Raw genomic sequence first — 26,790 nt, 5'->3', positions numbered from 1 at the left:
TCAATATATAGAATATTTTTATTAAATTGTTTTTTGTAGGGTATCGAAAGAGTCGTCATTGATAATCCGTATCCCTGCATTCCCTTTGATATATTTTCGTGCTTTATGGAAACATGGAAATATACTCAAATACGTTAAATATTCTACCGTCTCAATGGAATACACGTTTACCGTGGCACAATGTGCATTACAAGCAAATTATTGGGGGTGGCATTTGCAGCACGTGCAACAGCAATAAAATATATTCCCTTTTGAGTTGGTCGACGACCGACCGAACGGCCATTAAAAATGTTCAAATATTGTTAAATATGAGAACGAGTTCTATTTGTTAAGTGGTAACAGATGGAAAATAGTAGTCAATTTGAAACATTTGTATTGTGGATTTTGTAACAACAAAAAAGGAAGTTTTTGAATAGGCAGACATTTAGAAAAATGAATTGCAATAGATTGCAGAGATTGCTTTAAGTTTCAAATAAAAGTGTATTTTATGAAAAAAGTTTTATTTTAGAAGACAAAATTATTCTTTATTAAATTCAAAATGGTTTTAAGGGATATTTAGACAAAATATTTATAAAGGAATCCGATATTAGAAAACAAATCTGGCAACATTTTCAAGTTCTAAAATTCAACCGCTTTTGTGGACTTTTTTACATCTTTGCAATTTTTGCCCAGCTCTCATGCCAGCACAGTGACGATAATCGGTTAAGTTTAATCGATTTGAACGACCACGAAGGCAGTTGACACGTTCCAATTGGCAGGGAGTCAATAGTTGGCACATATTCTTCTTGCAACGATAACACAGCAAAAGCTTACTTGGATTACGACACTTCAAGCGATTGCAATCCGGTCTTGTGGAACGTGGATGACGTGGATGGGCCGGAGCACATTTACCTTTACGATTCGGTGACTTAATGTTGCGGCAACGAATTGGATCAACATTGGAAATGGCTAGAAAGTATTATAAGAATTGAAATATAGGTGGGAAGTTGACATATTAAAAGTGAAAACTTATTCTTACTTGCTCTCCCCGCAGCCTTTCGACGACAATTTTCTTCATCCAATTGACATTGGCTCATGCGGAAACAATATTTCTGATGATTATCTGCAGCACAAACAGCTGGACTGTGTACTTTGGGCCTACAAACCGGACGACATTTGTGCTGTTCACAAGTCACGACCAAGATAAGGGCTATGTAAAAATAAATTCTCTATAAAACATCCAAAAATATCATCTGTTCAAAAATCTTACCAAAAATGCAAATAACTTTAAACATTTCGAGTTTTTCGCTGTAGTTGTTGTATCACGGTGTAGAAAGTAACTGATGACTGTTATAGTGAAATTTTCGACTATTTATACCAGTAAAACAACTTTGAAAAAATCGTATTTTAGTATGACCCGTATTCACAACGTAAAACAATGCCATTCATAATGAAAGCAATATATTTGTAAAGTTTTATGAGTATAATAACTCCTTTTGTAACCTATAATACACGTGCCCGATCGGAACAAATTATATTTACAATAAACAAAACAGCTGTAGGATTTTTCCTTCATCAGGTAACATGCTTCCAGTATTTGTGTCTATATGTTATTGTTTTCTTATATCTATACCCGCAGAGTTTCGGCTAACGAGGGTATATACATTTTGATACAACGAAAATGTGCATCAACGAGACAATGGTATTGGATCCCAAGTATACCTAAACGAAATCCTTCCGCTCGGCTGGCTGGTGAGTACGATAAGTCATGAAGAACAGATCTGATCCAAACTTTGGTTCAAATATAAACATTATCGGCCCACTTTATCGGGTACCCATAGGGCCACTGCGGTATATATATCACCAATATTTTTGAAAATTTAACATGGCTGAAGCCAAGGTTTACCCTTTTAGAACACGCGACTTGTGATTGTATATTATACAAATTAAATGGTTTTACCTAAAATGAGATGTTTTTGGACGTTGCAAAAAATATTGGCAAAAAAGTTAATTTGCGTGGAAGCTGTGGCTATATTTATGTAAAAAAAATAGGTAAAATGGGTTAAGCCAACGTGTCTTTTTTTGTTTTCTCTTGATTTGTGAATAAACCAAACTTTTCCCGATTTTTCTGTCAAAGTAAAAGTAGAAGCAAACTAAATAAGGATCATCTCACTTATGTATTATTTTTGAACTGCTATATTTGAACTGCTTCTACCATTAAATGATGCTGACATTTTGAAGCCAGATTTACAGTGTTTTTTGACATTTTCTTCTAATTTCATTCCGCAAACAGGTTTTTCAAAAAATCGTATATAGGATTGTAGAACTCGCGATTCTGAGTTATTTGATACGTATATTGTGAATGTAGTCTGAACAGCTTCATAGAAATCTGCATCCAAATACGGAAATTTTGTGCGAACATTTTTCTAAAAATCATATTTTTCGGGCCTAATTTTTACATTTGTCATTCGAATTCCTCGTACTTGGTTGTACATTTTAGTTTTTTACGTTCCGGATCCAATAAATCATTCCCCGTGAAAATCCATCTACTAAAACGCGAGTTACGATAAATTCCAAAGTAGAAAAATCACCTAAAAATGTTTTTGAAAATATCGCGTATTTTATCGCGTTTTCTGCGGTTCGTTTCCACTGCAATGAAACAACGAATACAGCCTCTTCGTTTTAGCGGAAACAGAGATATGAAAAATTCAATGATAAGTGAGCTACATTAATTTTATCCCAAACAAGTAAAAAAGTATCAGTCGGCTTTGCCGACAGAGATATACCCTCAGCCTGTGTATATTGAAAAAATGTTTTCCCAAAATACGTATGTATTTAGGGGGTTTTTTAGGATCGGTGCCATAGGGGGTTTTTACACTCTACGGGCTGTTTGCTCAAGAACTATGGACTTGCCCCTAAAAAAAATTTTGCCATCGTAATTGAGGCAGCGAATGCAAGTTTCTTCAACAAAAATCAAAGTGATTCGATAGCAGGTCTTAAAGTGAACTTATCCGAAATTTTGTGTGGGAGGTACCGGATGGAGTGGACAAATATAGTCCATATTTGAACCTGATCTATATCTGGTAGATATATTAGGATGTGTAAAGTATAGACCAATTCGGCCACTCCCTTCAAGAGTTACCGAACGAACAATTTTTCCGAACATTTTTGAACTTTTGTGGGGGAGGTACCTGAAGGAGTGGACCGATATGGCTTATCTTCTAACTTAAAATATGTTTGGACAAAGTATTACTAAGGCCATATTTTGGACCGAATCGGCGGATCCGTTCTAGAGTTATCTTGCGCTCTAACCACCCCACACGGTGTCATACGGGTTTTTGCAACTTTCATGCTATTTTCTCAGGAAGTATGGACTTGCCCCTGATGAAACTTGTACCGTCGTATGAAGGGCGGGGAATACAAGTTGCTAAAACAAAAATCAAAGCGATTCGAGAGATGGCCCTAAACTGAACTTTTCCGAAATTTTGTGTGGGAGGTACCCGAAGGAGTGGACCTATTGAGACCATATTGGAACCTCATATTACTCTGGTAGAAAGTTTTCGCTATACAAAGTTTGGACCAAATCGGTCACTCCCTTCAAGAGTTATCGTGCGTACAAACTTTCCGAACATTTTCGAACTTTTGTGGGGGAGGTACCGGAAGGAGTGGACCGATGTTGCTCATCTTCGAACTTAAACTAAGTTTGGGCAAAATATTATGAAAACCAAAACTTGAACCGAATCGGTTCATCCGTTCGAGAGTTATCGTGCGCTCCAGCCAGCAGGACAGACAGACAGACAGACAGACAGACGGACGGACATGGCTAGATCGACTCCGAATTGTCTGAAACACATTTCGTCCAAACATACTTATGGTCTAAAACCATTATTTCGATGAGGCACATTTTCATCGTATCAAAGTGTATATACCCTCCTTAGCCTAAAGGCTCAGGGTATAAAAATAGTGTGGGATGCTACATCCACGGTTCTTGATTGATCGCCTTGAAATAGATATATATCGATGTAGATTTTCATGGTGGACATTGAAATCGGATGCGGACAAAAATTGAATGCACTTTGCGCAAATTAGCGATATTTTATAGGTTTTTTAGTGCTAAGATGCAGCCGATGCTACATCTTAGCCTCCAAATTAAATTTCGAAAAATATATACAAATTAAAAGATATGGTCTTGCTGTATACGAAAATCACATGCGGACAAAATGATTTTGATAATTACGCGATTTACACGTATTTTAAAATGCATATAAATTAAAATGAGTTATGTGACCCCTATTTCCATTTCAGAAGCCATGAGATATATCCTCAGCAACCCAATTATCTTCCTTAATAGGAAAGCTTTTATATGAATGTCTATAAAGCAAAATCCGTATATTTTAATGGGAGATTTGAGCAAAATGAAGGAAGTATTCCTATAGATTTTTCCAAAATTTTATACTACATAATGAATGTAAAAAAATATTTTTTCAAAAAAAATTATTTTTTAACCCAAAAAATGTGTTTATTTTGGTAGTGACATCGAGACTATAATACCAATCTGTATGATTTTAGTCTCATTTGATTCGCCGTGAAGTTTTGCTCTCATACGAATTTTTTCGTAATTTTATAGCAGGTAAAGGGACCTCTATTTTGAAAAAAGTTGACTTACATTCAATAATTTATCAATTTATTATACATTTCGCGAGTACTGAGTAACATTTAACAAATATTATGCAATCTACTAACTCAAGCCACTTCCAGATAACTTTTTAGTAGCCATTGCTCGCGGTAAAATAATTAGCGTTTTTATAATATTTTTTTCTTTAAAACGAAAATAAAACCGCTATAACTTTTGTCCGCATCAATAAAAAACTGGCTCGCGAGCGGATTCGTACTAGGAATTTGTTTCTTAACTTATATACCAAAAATCTTTGATGTAGCGCAAAAAAAAATTTAACATTTTTTTTGAAACGGAATATGAAATATTTGACAACATTCGTGATATATATTTTTTTGGGGTCAAATGTATACTTTCTGCTATAGTGGTAAGGGCACCAACTAAAATGATAGAGGAGCACGGCAACTTACAAATTGAATATCCGGACTTTGTATGTATATTGTAACATTTCTTCCAAACCTACATTCAAGTTCAAACTCTACACAAAAGTTCAACATTTTCACACAAGTGTAGTATAAGGCCTGTTCGAGGATAGTCTTAAAATGTTCACTGAAGGTACTCCTTGTGGTCCTCATTACAGAGATATCACGTTTTTTTGTGAGCAAATGGTTAGTTTGCATTATAATTATTGAAAGGAGAGACTAATATTGACTGATTGACATCAAACATAGTTTGAACATGGACAAAAAGATGAACCAAAAAAGGATAAAAATCTAAATTTTTTTCCATTTGATCCAACAACCTTACATATAATTTTATGGCGATCGGTTTATGTTAACCCGTGCCACCAGAGAGATCTTTGTTTCCATATTAATTTCGATGGGACCAAAGTTGAATTTCAATACCTCCTTCGCAAAAGTTCAAAATTTTTGCATAAGAGCAGTTTGAAATTGACATTGAATGCTGTCCATATGACACGAATAACAACGAAATAATTTTTTCCGCGGGCAAGTCCACGTTTCCTGACATAATGACCCAACTGCTTTAAAAAATTCTACGGTTCCACAGTGGATGCGCCCAACGACAAAAATCAAAAAATTCATGACTCCGTTTTAAAAATTTTAAAACGTAAATCACTCCAAAACTTTCCAAATTTTTCAAAACTCAATTTTTGCGCGGTTCTTAGAGAGAAAAAGGCTTACAAGCATAACTAATTTTGAAGAAAAAATTTTATTTAAAAATTAGAGAAAATGAGTATATTCTAAGCGAATTTATGAAACAAAGGACTACTATTAACGCCTTAATTTAAGTCGAATCATGTAGTAAATTACCTTAGCTTCATTTTTCTAGTTATGAAAATTCCTCTTAATTGCAAGGGTTGCCATATATCGGTCAAAATGAAATTATTTAATATAGATGTATCGATTTCCTTAAAGTTTAAGTTACTTCCCGAAAATTCGCAAGAAGGGCCACTAGTACCAAATTGAAGCCTAGCGCCTGTAGATTTCAAAACTGTATAGACTTTTTGCGGAAATTTGCGGTTTTGGCAGTTATGACCAAAAGTTTAATTCCCTTTTTATACCCTCAGCATTTATGCTAACGAGGGTATATACTAGGGTGGAGCGATTTGTGTGAAAGGAAAAAAAAAACCTTAATGAGCCCTTCGCGTTTCTGATTCCAAGGGTGTTTAAATCGGTTAACAAATGGCTAATTTATAGTGGTTTAAGTCTGAAAACCCCCTCAAAAAAACTATAACTGAACTTCTCATAATTTTGAAAATAATTATGGAACAAAACAAAAAAACATTATATTTTTGAAAATTATGAGAAATTCAGTTATAGTTTTTTTGAGGGGGTTTTCAGACTTAAACCACTATAACTTACTCATTTGTTAAGCGATGTAAACAAATAATAACTTGTTCTAAAGGTATTATTCACCCCTTTAAAAGGAAGAAGGATCACTAGAAATCCGTTGTGAAAAAAAGAAGATATGTCCGTTTAAATTTGAAAATGTAAGAAACCCAGATTTTCACTACTTTTACCGTTATAAAAAAATAAAGCGAAGTGGCCCCAACGAACTAAAGGCATTGTCGTTGTCCATGGATCCCAACACGATATAATTTTGCATCAGAACACTTGAATAGTTTTCTGCTCAACTTTTGTAACACAGTGACATTTATCGACATTTTTCGAAAAGTTTGCACCTTCTCAAGACCAAAACTGCCTGAAGGAGCGTTCCAATGCTTTCGTGATGTATTAGAGAGTTCTTAATTACTGTCTTGGCTACAACTTTTGTATTTGTGTTGGATCGAAAATCTCAATGGTTTGGCTGTTATATGCCAAAATATCCAAAAAACATCAATAAAAAACTTAAAGTCAAAATCGGGAGGCTCGATTTTCACGGTAGATATATGGTATAGTGTACTTTTTTGCTCAGTTCCATCCCAGAAATCAGAAATGTGAAGGGCTCATTAAGGTTTTCAAATCTCCCCGGCCTAGTATATACACTTTCATACGGGCAAAATGTGCCTCATCGAAATAATGGTTTTAGACCCCAAGTATGTTTGGGCGAAATGTGATTCAGACAATTTGTCTGTCCGTCTGTCTGTCTCGCTGGCTGGAGCTCACGATAACTCTCGAACGGATGAACCGAGTCGGTTCAAATTTTGGCTTTCGTAATATTTTGTCCAAACTTAGTTTAAGTTCGAAGATGGACTATATAGGTCCACTCCTTCCGGTACTTCCCCCACAAAAGTTCGCAAATGTTTGGAAAATTTGCGCGCACGATAAATCTTGAAGGGAGTAATCGATTTGGTCCATCCTTTGCCCATCCTGAAATGTGTACCAGACTTTGATAAGGTTTCAATATAGACTCAAACGGTCCACTCCTTCGGGTACCCTCCACACAAAATTTCGGAAAAGTTCAGTTTAGGGTCATCTCTCGAATCGCTTCGATTTTTATTTTAGCAACTTATATTCACTGCCCCCCCCCCCCATACGACGGTACAAGTTTCATCAGGGGCAAGTCCATACTTCCTGAGAAAATAGCCTGAACGTTGCAAAAAAAAACCTATGACACTGTGTGAGGTGGTTGGAGCGCAAGATAACTCTCGAACGGATCTGCCGATTCGGTCCAAAATTTGGCCTTAGTAATATTTTGTCCAAACATAGTTTAAGTTCGAAGAAAAGTCATATTGGTCCATAATCACGATAAATCTTTAAGGGAGTGACCGATTTGGATATCCTAATATAACTACGAGATATAAATCAGGTCAAATATGGATACCTCCCACACAAAATTTCGGATAAATTCACTTTAAGACTTGCTCTCGAATCACTTTGATTTATGTTAAAGCAACTTGCATTCGCTGCCTCAATTACGACAGTAAAAGTTTTTTCAGGGGCAAGTCCATACTTCTTGAGAAAACAGCCCGAAACGATTTGGTCCAAACTTTGGAAATCTAAATATTTTATCGAAATTTTGTGGAAATTTTTACCGAAGGTTTTCCTAGTGGTCCTGTTTACAGCGATATGATGTTATCTATCGATATCCCCTGCAAATTTTTGAGCTTAAAAAGCCCAACATTTTGGAAACCGCAATAAATACAATAAGAAAGAAGTGTTTCACTTCACACAGGCTGAGGGTATATCTCTGTTGGCAAACGACTGATACTTTTTTACTTGTATTATTATCTTATTAAAATAAAATAAGAATATTTTATGTTTGTTTTTCTAAACTATTCAATCAAATGCAAAAAAATATTACTTTTTTAACTGTACTAGTTTTGTGATGTGGTTATTTTTAGAACGCAACAACAACCATTTAGTTGCAATTTTTATACCCTCCACCATAGGATGGGGGTATATTAAGTTTGTCATTCCGTTTGTAACTATTCGAAATAATCATTGTAGACCCCACAAACTATATATATTCTTGATCAGCGTGCAATTCTACATCGATATAGTCATATCCGTTCGTCTGTTCGTCTGTGGAAATCACTGTAGCGTCCGAACGGATTGACGTAGGTAGATGAAATTTTGAGAAAATCTTTTATATGTACGTAGGAATTTTGGTATTGAAAGCGGGCTATGTAAGTTCACGCTTTCGTATAGCCCCCATACAAAATGACGCGTGACGCGTCGTAGTTTTAAGGAATTTTTAAGATATTTGTCCCATTTTACCACCGAATTGGTTGTAATTTGGTATTTTGTGTCTCCAGAGGCCAAAAAACATTCCTACCAAAGTTGGTTTATATAGGTCCACGTTTTGGTATAGTCCCCATATAACGCCCAATATAAAGTACGCGTCATTTTAATATATTTTGAATGTATTAGTCCCATTTGACAACAGAATCGGTTGTAACTTTGTATTTTGTGTTTCCAGAGGCTAAGAAACATTATTACCATGAAATATTTATATAGGTCCACGTTTTGATATAGCCCCCATAGGACGATATCTCCCGATTTTCGGTATTTTAAAGGGTTTAGCCTCATTATAACACCGAGATGGCTGAAATTTGGTATTTAGTCTTCGTTTGGGGTATACAACTTTCCCCCAGAAATTTGTAGGTATAGGTCCACGCCATTATATAGGCCCCATAGAACGGTAACTTCCGATTTTCGGTATTTTGAAGGTTGTGGCCACATTAATCCACCGAAATGGCTGAAATTTGTGGTGGAGGGTATAAAAAGTTCGGCCCGACCGAACTTAACGCTTTTCCTACTTGTTTTATGTTGGAACGTTTTGTTAAGCCAGGCTCGGCTTGCTTTATTTATGTTTACCTTTTAAGGCGATGATGATCATATGTTTTAATTGTTTGTTATTTTTCTCTTTCGAGACGAGCTGATTCATCAGAAAAAATTTTTTGTATGAGTTGTATTTGTTGTATTATTTCCTTTACCTTGAGTTGATCTATCCTGTCTTACTATAAAGAAAAGCGTACTAAATTTCGTCCAAGCTGACAGCAGTTTTCAACGCTTGCTTACATCTCGCCTATACTGCTATAGCCCGGTAGGATAACCCTCTAAATTTAATCTCATTCTTACTCAAGACAATGAAACGTACAGTCGATATGGTGGAAAGAGTAAGACTTCAAACGATATCCCAAAATACATACTGTTGAATCGCAGAAATTCCAAAAATAGGTTACAAAAACACAAATAGTCTTTATTGATAAGTAAACGAAAACAGAATGAATATGCATGAACATTATAATACACAAAAGCTAATATGTTGACAAAAGTTTTCAATGAAGGCATGATTGAAAGTTATTTGAATAACAAGTAGTTTTTTTTCTGCACATACAAACAATATGCATACGTTAAAAGATTAGTTTATTTTTCTCAAATTCCAAAGGATTCGCTTTTTAATTTACTGCAAACTTGTTGTTAGACACTAATAGAATAATTATATGTATTTAGTTTGACATTTGCCATCAAACAGATAGGTATGTACGAAAGATATAAAGTGGACTTAAAAGTTCACTAACAGTTGACCGTTTTAATAATTTTGCACAATACAAGTACAAATCATACACCATGTTAAGTATTTAATGTCATCTATCAAACAATCCTTTAAGTTCCAGGCACAAAATGTTTCTTACAATACAGATGTATATGCATTTATTTTATACATATGGACATTTGATCCAAATAAAAGATTATGCAAATGCCTTTAAATTGAACAATTTCAATCGTTATGGTGTTTTAAATTAATTTTGAACTTTTCACACAATTTTGGAAGATTTCAAAAAATGTTTATTTCTTTTTAAATTACTTCAATGAGTTGAAATGGACTAAGGATCACAATAACAACAACAAAAGAAATAACTTGAAAAGAAATCCTTATTCGGCATATATTCCTGCATGCATGTATGTAAGTTTCTGGAAATTGCTGTCATAATATTGTAAACACTTTGACCACATTATGGGCGGGCAGTAGTGGTACTTGGTCAGAAAATAAACTTTAAAATCACAGAAAATAAAACTACAAACATTGGTTACTGATGTTCAATCCTTTACTGTCAAATCATTTGCCATTCATTTATGTGGTCGGTAACTTTGTTGCTGTTGTTGATATTGTTATTTCCTTTTTTCCTCTTTGCTTATATGCTTTGTCTTCCAGTGAATGGAGCTAATCCTCCAAAGACGATGATGACAATGATGATAATGACCCCAGATCAAGGCTTTTAGTCATTCATGCAAATTTAATGAATGATTAAACTGATTGTTCGAATGACCGACCCATGGGTGAGTGTCATTGTGGAAAAAGGAGTGTTTCTATTAAACGTTAACATAATGGAAATGGAAGGATGGGAATTGGGAAAATGTTTTAAAATTTAATAATTAAAATCTGTATTTTTGAGAAGCATTCCTCTAGTACTTTTTAGGAGTTGTCAAATGAGTAGAAATTATTTTGAAAAAAAAGTTAAGGACTAGTGTTGGATTTTCGTAGATAAACGAGTACATTTTAAACAAGTGAGCCAAGGCTATAGTCGGGTCGGGGCCGACTATGTGATACCCTACACCACCTCCCCTGTGCATAAGCTTTTGACTGGTAAAATTCAAAATATTAAAATTGGGATAGCTTAGCGCCTTTGCTCTGAATGTCTTCATTAATACAGGTCAATTTTATTGAAACGCGTTTAAGTGCATGGTCAGAATAACTCAAATAAAAAATAACTCAAATAAAATCACATTCCGACCCCTGAATAATATCCGACCATTACCAAAATCAATATGTTTATTCCTCTGTGGGACCCCCATTAACACCGACGTGTAGCGTGATTACAAAAAATTAAAAAATAGGACGTATTAACGACTATTGCTATATCTCCGTTATTTGGCCACATACGCCAACATGCTTCACATCATTGCAAAGATGGGATTTTCTACTTTCACAGTCGGACTTTGCCTTTGGGAGGTCCCCAACCAATGCTGTGCTATTCGTCATTATTATTAAAATCGCAAAAATGGGAAGTTGTGTTTTAATAGCGGCTATTGCGATATCTTCGTTGTTTGACCACCTACAACAACCTACTATATATCGTTGCAAAGGCGATATTTTCTTCTTTCATTAGCAGGTTTTGCTTTTGGCATACCCCCTATAGAAGCTGAGATATTCGGTTTGGAAAAAACATTGTCTTTTTCTCCAAAAAAGTTTTTTTGCCAATTCCGACCCCGAAATATTATCCGACCATCACCAAAATAAATAGGCTTTTTCTCCTGCGGGACCCCCATCAACACCCAAAATTTGGTGACGATCCGATCAAAATTACGACCTGTAGCGTGATTTCTTTAAAAATGGAAAAATGGGATATATTACCGACTATTGTGATATCTCCATTATTTGGCCAACACCGCTAACCTACTTTGCATCATTGTAAAGACAGGATTTTCTACTTTCATAGCCAGGTTTTGTTTTTGGAAAGTATCCAATAAAAGCTGTGTTATTCGTCATTATAATTAAAATCGAATAAACGAAAAGTTGGGTTCTATAACCGGCTATTGCGATATCTTCGTTGTTTAACCACCTACGACAACCTACCATACATCGCTGTAAAGGTGATATTTTTTGCTTTCATTAGCAGGCTTTGCCTTTAATATACCCCTTATAGATACGGAGATATACGCTTTGAAATAAAACGTTGAAATTTTCCGCAAATAAGTTTTTTGCCCATTTCGACCCCTGAATATTATCCGACCATCACCAAAATCAATAGGCTTCTTCCCCTCCGGGACCCTCATCAACATCCAAAATTTGGTGACGATCCGATCAAAATTGCGACCTGTAGCGTGATTACAAGGTTTAGATGGACAGACGGACAGACGGACGGACACACATAGCCAGATCGACTCAGCTCGTCGAGGCATTCATTTTGGTATATATAAGTATGGGTCTACGACCAGTATTTCGATGCGTTACAAACTTTTTGGCCAAAACCAACTTATAATACCCTCCCCACATAGTGGTGTAGGGTATAAAAAGCCACGGCTCCTAGCACCTCAACTTTTTTACTTTTTTCAATTATCACTAAGAACACGTTCTTAAATTAAACCTGACTAACAAACTTGTTGCTTGTTATTGGTATTTACATTTTGTACATTATTCATTAGCTATGTAGTTATGACACTTGACTTCCATGTCTGCATTGATAAATGTTGAATGTTTACATTTTTTCTGGGTTTATGGTACAACTTAATTAAAAAATAATATTTCATGTAATCGGATTTTTTTCCTGCAGCCAGTTTGCCCACAAGCCAACCAACCAACCAACTATAGTTGTCTTGTTCACAGCAGATATTGTGTAAATGTCTGATTGCAGTGCCTTGTAGCTTTTCATTTTCGTTATGAAAAGCGAAAAAAACTTGTCTCGACAACACCACGTTCAACTCTATACCGTAATGATGACCTTGACCAATGCAGCAGCATCTGTTGACATAGATTTTGTCAATAGAGACAGACATACCTGGTACATATAGAAGCATGCTATTTGAAACGATTCTTTTTTCTTAATTGCGTTTTAAGTTGTGTCAGAAGACATTCAACTAGGAGAAAAAATTAAACATATAATTTAATAAGCTGCATTAAAAGGTATTGCAAATTTAACCTCTAAACAGCCAATAGAACAGAAGAACATATTAATAAAATAAAATATCATGAAATACATTAATTAAAACCAGTAAGGAAAGGATTAAAGTCGGTCGGGGCCGACTATATGATACCCTACACCAATGTGAATATGTAAAATATATATGGGAGCTATATCGAAATCTGAACCGATTCCGATATAATATGGCACACTTATTTCTAGACCAAATTCCGTCACACATAAGGTGTTTGGTTCATCCAATACCTCCCTCAAATCGTCCGAAAATATATATGGGAGCTATATCCAAATCTGAACTGATTTCGACATAATTTGGCACATTTATTTCTTGACCGAATGCAGTCACATGTTCCAAATTTTATGGAAATCGGACATATATAGCGTGTTTGATGCAGCAAATATGTCAAATCGGCCGAAAATATATATGGGAGCTATATCCAAATCTTAACCGATTTCAATAAAATTTAGCACATTTATTTCCAGACCGACTTCAGTCACACATTCCAAATTCCATCGAAATCGGAATTATATAGCGAAAATATATATGGGAGCTATATCCAAATCTGAATCGATTTTCACCAAAAACAATAGCGTTCTTCCTATGCACTTTGGGCCCAATGACAGGTTTTTGAGGCAACAAGTCACTGAAAGCTGCTGGACCTTTCAAATTTAGCCCCGATGTTTATATTGAGCATAAAAATACATCTGCAAAATTTGGAAGGAATCGGTTTAGATATAGGCATAGCTTTCATATATAAGTTTCAAAGGTCACAATTTGCATCCGATCGCTTTAATATTTGATATGGTAAATCCTGTTCAATTTTGAATCGCGTCCGGAAATTTTGGTTCTGATCGGTTCAGGTATATACATATATCTAGATAAATATAGAAAATCATTCAGGTCTGCCATGATGTACGAAATATAAATCCTCTGAAATGGCTGGACCGAATGTAATAAAAAAATGACTGCAGATTCTTTAGACTTAGAATTGATCGTAAGGTAGTTTTTATACCGAAAAATTAAGGGGGAAGGGGAACCTTCCCAACAACGGGTTTTAGCCAAACGCGAAATCTCAGAGAATATTAGACGTATTGGTATACAATACTATAGTAATTGTGACCTCCATCATTAATTGATGATTTGGAAGTAGAAAACAGCGATTTTTAAATTTAGTAGGTGTTTGTAGTCCCAGTTACTAAATTAAAAGATTTTGGACATAAAAGATTTCAATGCTTTGTATAACTCGATTAAGATAACTATCAAATTTGGTGACTTGTGTCACTCCCAGCAAAGCCCAATACGAGGGCGGTTCGGAAACTACTTAGCCTATCAATGAAAGAGAATAGTTAGTTTTTATACCCTACACCACTATGTGGGGAGGGTATTATAAGTTGGTTTTGGCCAAAAAATTTGTAACGCATCGAAATAATGGTCGTAGACCCATACTTATATATACCAAAATGAATGTCTCGACGAGCTGAGTCGATCTGGCTATGTGTGTCCGTCCGTCCGCCCGTCTGTCCATCTAAACCTTGTAATCACGCTAAAGCTCGCAATTTTGATCGGATCGTCACCAAATTTTGGGTGTTGATGAGGGCCCCGGAGGGGAAGAAGCCTATTGATTTTGGTGATGGTCGGATAATATTCAGGGGTCGGAATAGGCAAAAAACTTATTTGGGGAAAAAGTCAACGTTTTGTTTCAAAGCTAATATCTCCGCATCTAAAATGGGTATATAAAAACCTGCTAATGAAAGTATAAATTATTACCTTTACAACGATGTATAGTAGGTTGTCGTAGGAGGTCAAACAAACAAGAAATCGCAATAGTCGCTAATACAACCCATCTTTTTATTTTTGCGATTTGAGTTATAATGACGAATATCATAGCTTTGGTTGGGGATCTTCCACAAGCAAAGCCTGACTATGAAAGAAGAATATCCCACCTTTACAATGATTCAAACAGGGTTGGCGTAGGTGGCCAAATAACGGAGATATAACAATAGTCGGTGATACATCCCATTTTTCAATTTTTTTCAAAATCGCGCTACAGGTCGCAATTTCTATCGGATCGTCACGAATTTTGGGAGGAAGAAGCCTATTGATTTTGATGATGGTCAGATAATATTCAGGGGTCGAACTGGGCAATAACTTATTTAGAGAAAAGGTCAACGTTTTATTTCAAAGCCAATAGCTCTGTTTCATTAAGAGGTATATCAAAAGCAAAACCTGGCAAGGAAAGTAGATAATATCACCTTTAGAACGATGTACAGTAGGCTGTCGTAGGTGGTCAAACAACAAAGATATCGCAATAGTCCGTAGTGCATCACATTTTCCGATTTTTTTGTAATCACGCTACAGGTCGCAGCTTTGATCGGATGGTCACGAATTTTTTGGGAGTTGATGCGAGTCCCACGTTTGGTGATGGTCGGATAATATTCAGTTGTCGGAATAAGCAAAAAGCTTATGTGGAGAAAAGTCAATGTTTTTTTGTTATGGGAATATCTCCGCTTCTGGTAGGAGTATTCCAAAAAGAAAGCCCGCCAATGGTAGAAGAAAAGATCTCCTTCATATTGATGCAAAGTATGTTGGCGTAGATGGGCAAACAACCGAGATATCGCAAAAGTCAGTAATATATCCATTTTTCATTTTTTTGTAAACACGCTACCGGTTGGAATTTTGATCTGATAGTCACGAGATTTTGGGGGTAGATGCGGGCCCCACAGAGGAAGAAGCCTATTGATTTTGGTGATAGTCGGATAATATTTAGGGGTCGGAATGGGGAAAAACTCATGTGGAGACAAATTCAAAGTTTTATTCTTTGTGAATATATCGGCTTCTAGTAGGGGTATTCCAACGGCAAAGCCTGTCAATAGAAGAAGAAAATATTACCTTTAAATTGGTGTATAGTAGGTTGGCGAAGGTGACCAAACAAGGGAGATACCACAATGCATCCAATTCTTCCATTTTTTGCAATCACGCTACAGGTCGCAATTTTGATCGGATGGTCACGAAATTTTGGTTGCTTATGGGGGTCCCGAGAGAAAGAGGCATATTATGTTTGATGGTATTCGGATTAAATTCCCTAAAGGGAATGTTTACCAGTGAAAAGCTTATGCACAGAGGTAGTGGGGAAGGGTAACACATGGTCGGCCCCGTCCCGACTATAGCCTTTGCTCACTTGTTCAAAAATATTTTTATTTTTCAATATAATCTCCTGAAACTTCAATACACTTAGTCTAACGCTTTTCTAGCAATTCTATCCCTTGATTAAAATAGTTTTCCTCAAGGTCTTCAAAATAGTGGTTTACAACTGTAATTGCATCTTCATTTGAGATAAAACGCTTGCCAGCAAGGAATTTTTTTTTAAATTTGGGAACAAGTAAAAGTCACTGGGAGCTAAATCAGGAGAATAAGGTGGGTGGTCAAGCAACTCGTACTTTAATTCGTGTTGTAAGCCAGGACGTTTTTCTCGAATTTGTACATTTAATTGATCCAAAAGGTTGTAACAATACTCTGAATTTATAGTTTTACCCTTTTGCAGATAGTCAATCAATAAAATACATTTGAAGTCCCAAAAAACCCTTGCCATAACCTTACCAGCCGATTGAATTGTTTTTGCCTTCTTTGGGGCACTTCCTCCAGCTTCAGTCCATTGTTTGGATTGTTCTTTTGTCTCTGGAGTATAGTGGTGGATCCATGTCTCATCAACAGTTATGAAACGACGCTTAAAATCCATTTTATTTCGCTTAAAACGATCCAAACAACCTTGAGAAATGTTCATTCTTATGCGTTTTTGATCGACTGTTAACAAATGCGGCACCCATCTTGCAGAAAGCTTTTTCATCGGTAGTTCTTCATGCAAAATTAAATGGACTCGATCATTTGAGATGCCCATGATATTATCTATAAGTATTTTTCTATAAGTTTACGGATCCATACGGGGATACAATTTTCTACACATATAGTACTCAGTATTACATTCTACCACATATATATAGTTTCGCGAATACGTCGCAATACTGAGAGTTCTATTCCAAAAACCATATAAACTACACAAAAATACATCACAAGTCTACATCAAATATTCCTTACCAAATCTAACTTCTTTTTAATTCTTAATCAGAATATTAATTTACATACCTTTAAACGTGTTATCCATTAAAAAAAACTGTTTATTATGTTAGCGGTTTTTAATTGTCGAGCGAAACAAATTTGTTCTTCGTTTGATAGATTTTTATAAAATTTTACAATGTAAAATGCAATTTCTTTGACAGCCCGGTATGTGGTCATGAAGCGTTGCCAGGTTGAAATGATTTTGTTTCTAAGTGGCTCAAAGTGTTAAGAATCTAATCCCGTTACTATTTAATCCAAATATATGACTTCAAAAATAGACTTTTTGCCACAGAAACCGGTCATTGGGCCAATAGTGCTATGGCAAAAAACTTATATTCCCCAATTTTCAACTGAATCGGACTATAAATGCGACCTGTACGTTGCGAACAAAAATACAGGGACAGACGGACGGACATGCATAAATCGACTCAGAAAGTGATTATATGTATATCCCCAAAAGTTCCTATGGATCTATTTCGTTTCCTTATGCATGTTACATACAAATGCACAAAGACATAATACCCAAAGTAAAGTAACCAAAGCGGGGCAAGTTTCGCCCATTTCTAGTTTTTCCGAAATATTCGAGTTAAACTATTTTTTTTTTTTTTTTGGTAACCTACCCCCATTTTTTCCATTTCATCCAAAAATTTTATATGTGAAATTTTATGGCGATCGGTTAAGGTTAAGCCGTGCCAACCTACCTTCATCAGTTCATTATTTATTCATTGTGGCTAAACAACAATTTCTAAAAAAATGAAAATCGGACCGGATTTTGATATAGCACAAATATCGTCACCATAAATGCCAGAAGACGTAACCCACGAAACTAAAACTTTACAGCAGCAGCAAAAAACTTTACGCGGTTAAGTGAACTTTAACTTAAGGTATTGGGTTCAATTTTGTGGTAGAATCTGGTAGTCGTCTTTGATATGAGTTTTAAAAAAGATGATACTGCTAGGATCAAGAGCCAATGCTCGCAGTTTATTGACTGTATGATCTCCTGTCTTTTTGTCTTCTTCTTCTTTATTTGCCTATTCGTTTTTCGAATTTTGGCGATCAATGCAATTATATACATACATATTACATCTGTTACATTATAAATTTCATTTTGGTGTTTATAAATTTCTTATTATCTCAGCAAATGACTCTCTGTTTCGGCTTTCGCTGAGAAGATTCCCAACGTCTTGGATACGAGTCCACTCCTGTATGTTATTAATCCATATCATTTCCTTTCTTCCTCTAGGGGGTCTTCCTTCAATTTTTGTTCGGATTATATTTTGGAGTAGCTTATATTTGATGTTTCGCATTATATGACCAAGATAAGCTGTTTTTCGTTTTTTTATTATATGGATTATTTCCTTTTCCTGGTGTAGCCTTTGCAGTACCTCACTGTTTGAAACAAACTGCGTCCATGGAATTTTCAATATTCTTCTGTGTGTCCACATTTCAAAAGCTTCTAGTTTTTTAATATCTGTTGCCTTTAAGGTCCAAACTTCGACAGCGTATAACAGAACTGACCATACATATGTTTTCATGTATCGCAGCTTGGTTTTTATGTTTATATCATGGCTGGTAAAGATTTTTTTGTACTTGATAAATGCTTCCCTCGCCATTTCAATTCGGCATCTTATTTCGGATGAGTTATCCAGCTTGTCATTTATCACTGCACCGAGATATTTAAAGCTGTATACTCTCTCTACTGGTGTATCTTTTATTGTTAGTGTGAAAGGGGGACAGCGGTTTTCTTTGCTCACAATCATATATTTTGTTTTCTTAATATTGATTTTTAACCCATACAGCTCGCTTTGTGCTACCAGCCTATTTAAGAGATATTGAAGACCTGACATGCTGTCAGCTAAGATTGTTGTGTCGTCTGCATATCTTATATTGTTGATGAAAGCGCCATTTACAAATATTCCTTTCTGAACATTTTTAAATGATTCCTGAAATATTTTTTCGGAGTATACATTGAATAGTAAAGGTGACAATATACATCCTTGCCTAACACCTTTAGATATTATTATATCTTCAGTCATCTCTCCTTCAACATCAACCTGTGCGGTCTGTTGCCAATATAAACTTTTTATGCAGCGAATTTCCTTTTCTTCGATACCAATAGATGCAAGGATTTCTACAAGTTTATCGTGTTTGACTGTATCAAATGCTTTTTCATAGTCTACAAAGCAAATATAAACGTCTTTTTGAGCATTTTTACATTTTTGAAGAAGAACTTCAATTGAAAAAAGCGCTTCACGTGTTCCCATTCCTTCTTTAAAGCCGAATTGAGAGAATCCCATAACATTTTCACATCTTTTATATATCCTGCCATGAATTATCTTGAGAAAAATTTTAAGGGCATGGCTCATAAGACTAATTAGTCTATAATCGTTGCATGCTATTGGATGTCCTTTTTTAGGAATAGCTATGAACGTAGATTTTAGCCAGTCCTGTGGATATTTACCGGTTTCATATATGCAATTAAAAAATTATTTTCTTTTCTCTAAAATATAACTCAGATACCCAGAGACATCCGCCAAAACTAAAAAATGTATGAATTCCATAAATTTTACGATAATACTCGTATTTACTTGTGGTGTATGTATACTTTTCTGTGTTGTGAAAATTGAATTTCTTTAATTGTATTAAACATACGTATTAGATTAAAATAAATTTGTGTAATTATGGTTATTTTGTCACCAAGAGCCACACAGTGCAGTTGTTGCTGTAAAAAACCCAACGATTTAGCCAAAACTGCATTTTTGTAGGGTGTATGTATACTTTCCTGTGTCACTGTATGTTGATATTATCGCCTTCAATCAGTTTAAGAATTTCGGATGGGATTTCATCTGGACCACATGCTTTCTTCATTTTTAAAGTTTTAATAGCAGCTTCAGTTTCGTGTTTAGTTATCGGAGTTCCTACTTGTGGCTCGGGTTCCATTATGTCGTAGTTTGATCTGTTTTCATCTGTATAAAAAGAGGTTATGTAATTCTGCCATATAGCTTTTTTCTCCGTAATATCAAAAACAGCTTCATTGTTGCTGTTGTATAGAACTTTTGGCAGTGATTTACGATATATTCCCGCTGCTTCCTTAATTTTTTTATGGAGATTAAAATCGTCATGAAGTTCATGTAATCTTTCGATCTCCTGGCATTGTTTGTTAAGATTGTCATTTTTAGCTGCTCTGATTGCAGATTGTACTTCTTTATATAATTCGTAGTTGGAATTCTTATATTTTCGACGTTCTTCCATTAGGCCCAGTATTTCTGCAGTCATCCATTCATTCTTCCGTTATCTTCTTTCTTTTTGTCTAAGTAAACCAATATTCTCTTATTCTCTGGACCTATTTGATTACTACAATCAGTTGAATTTATCCAATTACCTCTATTATACCATGGCACAGTGGATCCACTTGTATGGAGAAAGTGGCCAAAAATATTTAGAGTGTAAAAATCAAGCCAATGCGCCGGTTACAGCTTTGTGCTGCTGCAAAGAGTATTTTAAGAAACCACGAGCGTAACATTCTCCCCCATGCCCCTCTGGAGGGGGTATACGATAAGAATGGTTTTATGCTGTTAATACAAAATGACATAAACAAAGGCCCCGATTATCTTATGATGCAAAAACGAGCTTGGGGAAACAAAACAATCTCCAAAACAACATAAAATCCAACCAATTTAGCGGATTAAAAAAATCAACATTTTTGTCTGAAAATTGGTAAAATTTTTAATAAAGATATTATAGCGTTCTTCCTGGAAGGCACGTACAGGCAACGTAAGACAAATTTGGAAAAAAGATTTCTTCATCTTGCCACTGATGCCAATTATGTTCATGTACGTGGTCAGATAACAGAGTTATACGCTAATATATCCATAGAAACCCTATTCTAGAGCAGCTTCAGTCAGCGACCCACCATTTATAGTCTGGCACTAGATGGCAGCTGATTTTAATACTGAATAATCCTTAACCCATGACCTACTTTGGAAAATTATTCACGAGGTGGGCACTGGTGGGCATCATTACTAAAACCTTAGGTCAAATTAAGGTATATGATCGAATGGGAATTACAAAATACACTAAGAAAATATGCAGCTAAGTAGAATTCCACAACACGCTAAAACACTATTTTTTAATGAAAATTAAGCTATTACCACCTGCTTCAAAATCCACTATCATATTTTGCTATACCTATTAGTTTCGCGATATTTGGAATATATTTACTTGCACTTAAAATATAGGTTGTACTCACAACAAAAAGTATTAGTCAAATGTTTCGATTTTTGAAGCTATTCTTAAGAATATCGCGTTCGAATTAAACGAAAACTAATATATGTTTAAAAAGGTCCATGTCATAGCTGTTAGAGTTGCCATATGTTGTACAAAAATTTTGACATTCATTTTTTTTATTTTTGGCCAATGCATGGGTTGGTTGACAAAACCATCTTTTGCAAACATACAGCCTAATCGTATCCGACTTTAAAGAATACATCTTTGTATTAGAACGACGTGAATTTTAAACATATACACGTTTTCGTATCAATACATCAATATTCTCGTTACGTGCATCTTTTTTTTTGCTGTTAGAAATTTTGAATATTTCCGTTTGTTCTTTCTCTTGGAAAAATAAGCAATATCGAGACGACCGCTTTACATCTGGGCTTCATTTATCTTGCATTACCTTCCGAATAACCACTTCATTTTGTTCGGTTAACATATTGTTTTCCATATGTGCGTTGTAGATGTTTATTTAAATCAGGACATAGGTCTTCTGATATCATCTTCAATTATTTCAGTTATGGATTTTTTCTGTTAGACCATTAAAAACCGTCTAAAGTTTAAGTTGTTGATTTAAAAATTAACTAAAAAAGGTCTTTTTGATTTTTGAAAAAAAGCTACCATTCTTGAGATGTCGTCATCTAAGAGTCAAGTTACACTTATGGAGAATTAAGCCGAGTACGAGGCAAAACAGCTAAAGCAAATAAACACTATGTGATAAGTATTTCCATAAGCTTTCATACGTTACCCATTTTGTAGTAATCGGTTCATTAGAACCGGGTCTAACCCGGTGTTGAACCTGGACTTTCGGGTCAAATAACCTGTTAACCGAATCTGCCCCCGTGGAAATTATACATTACTAGCAAAATGCCCGCTACTTCGTATGCGGAAAAGGAAGAATATACAAATAAACTATACTTTATATGAAAATGGTCAACACTAACAATTTTGATTTATTAATACCTATTTTAATTTAATTGGGTGACGTAGGGGATGGAAGATACCAAGGAACGGTCCTGACCGGTTTTAACATGGCAATGCCCAGGATTTATCTTGGTCCCTCTTTCATCTCAAGTGGACACTGACCTCCCCGTGGTGTCACCTGGGGAACTGCCTTTAACACTCGTTAAAGGTAGTGAGCTAACATGTGCCGCGCGTTCACCCATAAGAACGTTAAAAACTTGGGTTTGGGCGTCGGGTTAGTAACCCTCCCCTAGAAAAAACAGCCTACTATGAAAAAACGAAAGAAAAGAAAAACAAACCCCTCTAAAGTTGACGAACCCCGCAAACGTTTTAAGGACCATGATCTGCGAATCTGCACCTGGAATGTTCGCACTCTTTAAAGAGAAGGTGCAGTCTTCGCATTGGCAGACGTACTTGGAAAGTACAAAGCCGATATTACTGCCATACAGGAAATACGATGGACTGGGAAAGGTGTCACAACAACACCTAAAGGTGACGCACCGTATTATAGCTGCCATGACACAAAGCATGAGTTTGGTTGCGGTTTTGTAGTTGGTCGGAGGTTAAAACATCTGGTCTCCAGCTTCACCCCAGTGAATGAAAGACTTGCTACAATTCGATTTAAAGCAAAATTCTTCAACATCAGCTTTATCTGCGCTCATGCCCCAACCGAAGACAAGGACGAACAGACCAAAGATATATTCTACGAGAGCTTAGAAGAAACATATGACCGTTGTCCTGCCCATGACATTAAAATTGTTCTAGGCGATTTTAATGCCAAAATTGGAAAGGAGAATATCTTTGGACAAACAGTTGGAAAATTCAGTCTACATAGTGAAACATCAGACAATGGAATGAGGCTGATAGACTTCGCAGCGGCAAAAAAACATGGTAGTTAGCAGTACCAGATTTAAGCATCTCGATATTCATAAGGGCACTTGGCTGTCTCCAGACCAAAGAACAATAAATCAAATTGATCACGTTGTGATAGATGGAAGACATTCATCGAGCGTGTTGGATGTACGATCGTTCCGAGGAGCAAAAATAGATTCGGACCATTACCTCGTTGCAGCAACGTTGCAGTACGTACCCGTCTAAACGTTGCAAATAAAGCACGGACAGACACAACACGAAAGTTGGACATCGCCAAGCTGCAAACACAACAGATAGCCACAGCATATTCCACTCAACTGACCCAATTGCTTAATGATAGCGCTTCTCGTCCCGATAACATATCAGCACAATGGCAAAATATTGCCCACTCCATGCAAACAGCCGCAAAATCAGTACTTGGATACCAGAGACCTCCACCAAAGAATCCGTGGTATGACCAGGAGTGCCGTGCTGCTACCGAAGAAAAAAATGCGGCATATAGGGCTACTTTACAATCAGTAGCAACGCGTAGCGCACGAGAGAGGTATCGGGAGAAAAGGAGAGAGGAGAAACGTCTTTTCCGCAGGAAAAAGAGAGAAATGTCAAAGAGGGAGTGTGAACAAATGGAGATGTACAGGAGACAGAACGAAGTCCGAAAATTCTACCAAAGAGTGAAGCATCAAACTGATGGCTTTGGTACAGGAATATCCTCCTGTAGAGATCAACAAGGTAATTTGGTAACTGATACAGATAGTGTGCTCAGGATATGAAAAGAACATTTTTCCAAACTGTTGGTATCCGATAGCAGTGAAGACGGCGAAGATACCACAGATCCAATCCCAGATGATGGTATTGAATGTATACCGCCCAGCCAAGATGAGGTAAGGACAGCAATAAACCGGCTGAAGAATAATAAGGCGGCAGGAGCAGATGGCCTACCAGCCGAGCTGTTCAAAACCGGAGGCGACACGCTGATAAGGTGTATGCATCAGCTAGTTAGCACCATCTGGCAGGAAGAACGCGTACCCGACGATTGGAACGTGAGTATCCTATGTCCAGTCCACAGGAAGGGTGATAAGACTGTGTTCTCCAATTATAGGGGCATAAGTCTGCTCCCTATTGCATATAAGATAGTATATGGCATATTGTGTGAGAGACTAAAGCCTATGGTCAATGAAATTATTGGACCCTATCAGTGCGGCTTTAGACCTGGCAAATCCACCATTGACCAGATATTTACCTTGAGACAAATCCTGGAAAAGACCCAAGAAATGCAGATCGACACCTTCCATCTTTTCGTCGATTATAAAGCAGCATTCGACAGCCCTATACGTTCAAAGGTGTTCCAAGCCATGTCTGATTTTGGTATTCCTGCAAAGCTCATTCGACTTTGTAGAATGACATTAACTGAGACGAGATCCTCAGTTAAAATTGGAAAGAACCTCTCCGAAGAGTTTACTACCAAAAGAGGTTTCAGACAAGGAGACGGCCTGTCGTGTGATCTATTCAACATCCTGCTGGAAAAGGTCATACGAGACGCGAAGGTCAAAAGAAATGGAACGATATACACGAACAGCCACATGTTACTGGCTTATGCCGACGACATTGACATCATGGGTCGATCGGTAAAGGAAGTAACTGACACCTTTGCAAAAGTCGAAAGAGAATCTGCTAAAGTTGGTCTGGCAGTAAACGGCGTAAAAACCAAGTTGGTGGTATCGACGCGTAATATGTCCATAAACACCGCACCATCTGTGAATGTTGGTACCTATAATTTTGGGGTAGTAAAGGACTTCGTCTACCTCGGCTCCGCCATAAACACAACAAATAACATCAGTTGTGAAATACGAAGAAGAATAGTGTTGGCTAACAGATGCTACTTTGGGCTGAGTAAGCAGTTTAGGAATAAAGCCACCTCTCGTCAAACAAAAATAACACTGTACAAAACACTGATACTACCCGTGCTAATGTATGGTTCCGAAGCATGGGTACTTGCACAAGCAGATAAGGCAGTGCTTTGTGTGTTTGAAAGAAAAATTCTTCGAAAGATCTACGGGCCAATCTGTGTTGACGGCGAATATCGGCGTCGTATGAACATCGAGCTGTATCAACTATACAATGACATCAATATAGTTGAACGAATCGAGATACAACGATTGCGATGGCTAGGCCATGTTATAAGAATGAGTGATGATGAACCCGCTAAAAAGGCTTATAAATACGGGCCGCATGGAGGTTCTCGCAGATCTGGAAGGCCAAAGCTTCGTTTGAGCGAACAAGTGAAACGAGATATCACAAAGCTACATATCCCAGATTGGGAAAATACAGCAGCAAACAGAGAGGATTGGAGATTTTTTCCGAAGTAGCTGTAATTTCGGAATTTGTGTTATCAAAATGTATTTCCGCATTTCCAACACCAGCTCAATACCGCAGCCCTCAGCGACCTCCATACCTAATTTCGAAATTTGTGTGTATTTAAGAAAACCTGTTATCAAAATACTAACACAGAACCTAATACAAAAATTCGAAATTTCAGATACAGATACGGTAACAAATATAGTACTATAATATGTAATAGTTTCAAAAATTACATCCCTATATAAAAAACTATATCGAAACAACGATTCCCATTTACAGCACTAACTGTTCTCCTAACACCAAATTTAATGAATTTCCAAAACATCCTTCTTATCTCCACTCTATACCCCAACTACTATCCTCAAAATTTTAGCTCGATGCGTTGACCAAACCAAATTTTATCACGTTAAGTATAATTTAGTACTTTTGGCACACATACGAAAGAATTTCAAAGTTTACTTAAATCCTCTACTCCAACAGTAATCTTAATTCCAAAATTCAGTACCATTTAGTGCTTCTTCGTTACCTAATAGTATGTTTTTCACATGTCTCAACCCTACACTGACAATTATACAAATAACAACAGTAATCTTGATTACACTTAGTACTCTTCGTACCCACAAGTACGATTTTCCAAAACTACCTCAATTCTTTACTTTAACAGTAACTTTAATTCCAAACACAGAATTACAGCTCTCTCCGTGCAACCATATCTATATTGTACAAAATGTAATACTTTTCGTAACCATAAATACGAATTTTACAAAAATCCCTCAATCCGACAGGCCAACTGTAATCTAAATTCCAAATTTCAGGATTCCAGCGCTATGCGTTCACCCAAACTCGAATTGTACAAAATTTAGTGCTATATAGTACTTTCCGTACCCATAAGTACGAATTTCCAAAACAACCTCAATCTTACACTCCAAAAGTAATCTTAATTCAAAATTTCAGGATTCCAAATACAAATTGATCTGGCAACGCCGCGATGAACAACTAAAAATA

The 26,790-nt window shown here is 36.2% G+C and overlaps 3 protein-coding genes across 3 annotated transcripts in view; 1 reads left to right on the top strand and 2 right to left on the bottom strand.

Moving 5' to 3' along the window:
- fog (folded gastrulation) overlaps positions 1–26,790 on the top strand; it is a 423,880-nt gene that overhangs the window by 3,017 nt on the left and 394,073 nt on the right. The gene's annotated exons all lie outside the window — the stretch shown is intronic.
- LOC141398983 (uncharacterized) overlaps positions 1–26,790 on the bottom strand; it is a 438,842-nt gene that overhangs the window by 122,485 nt on the left and 289,567 nt on the right. The window lies entirely within an intron of this gene.
- LOC141397125 (uncharacterized) lies at positions 498–1,295 on the bottom strand. The gene is made up of 3 exons (XM_073973047.1): positions 1,250–1,295; positions 1,019–1,189; positions 498–948 (listed from the first exon to the last, which is right to left on the bottom strand). Exons 1-3 carry the CDS (start codon positions 1,272–1,274, stop codon positions 626–628), a joined length of 519 nt encoding a protein of 172 aa, XP_073829148.1. The 5' UTR covers positions 1,275–1,295; the 3' UTR covers positions 498–625.

Source organism: Musca autumnalis, unplaced genomic scaffold (assembly GCF_047663935.1).
Source record: "Musca autumnalis isolate F117 unplaced genomic scaffold, ASM4766393v1 scaffold_3, whole genome shotgun sequence".
Taxonomy (NCBI): Eukaryota; Metazoa; Arthropoda; class Insecta; order Diptera; family Muscidae; genus Musca; species Musca autumnalis.
Note: the sequence above shows the minus strand (reverse complement) of the source record. Positions and strands in the feature narration are given on the sequence as shown.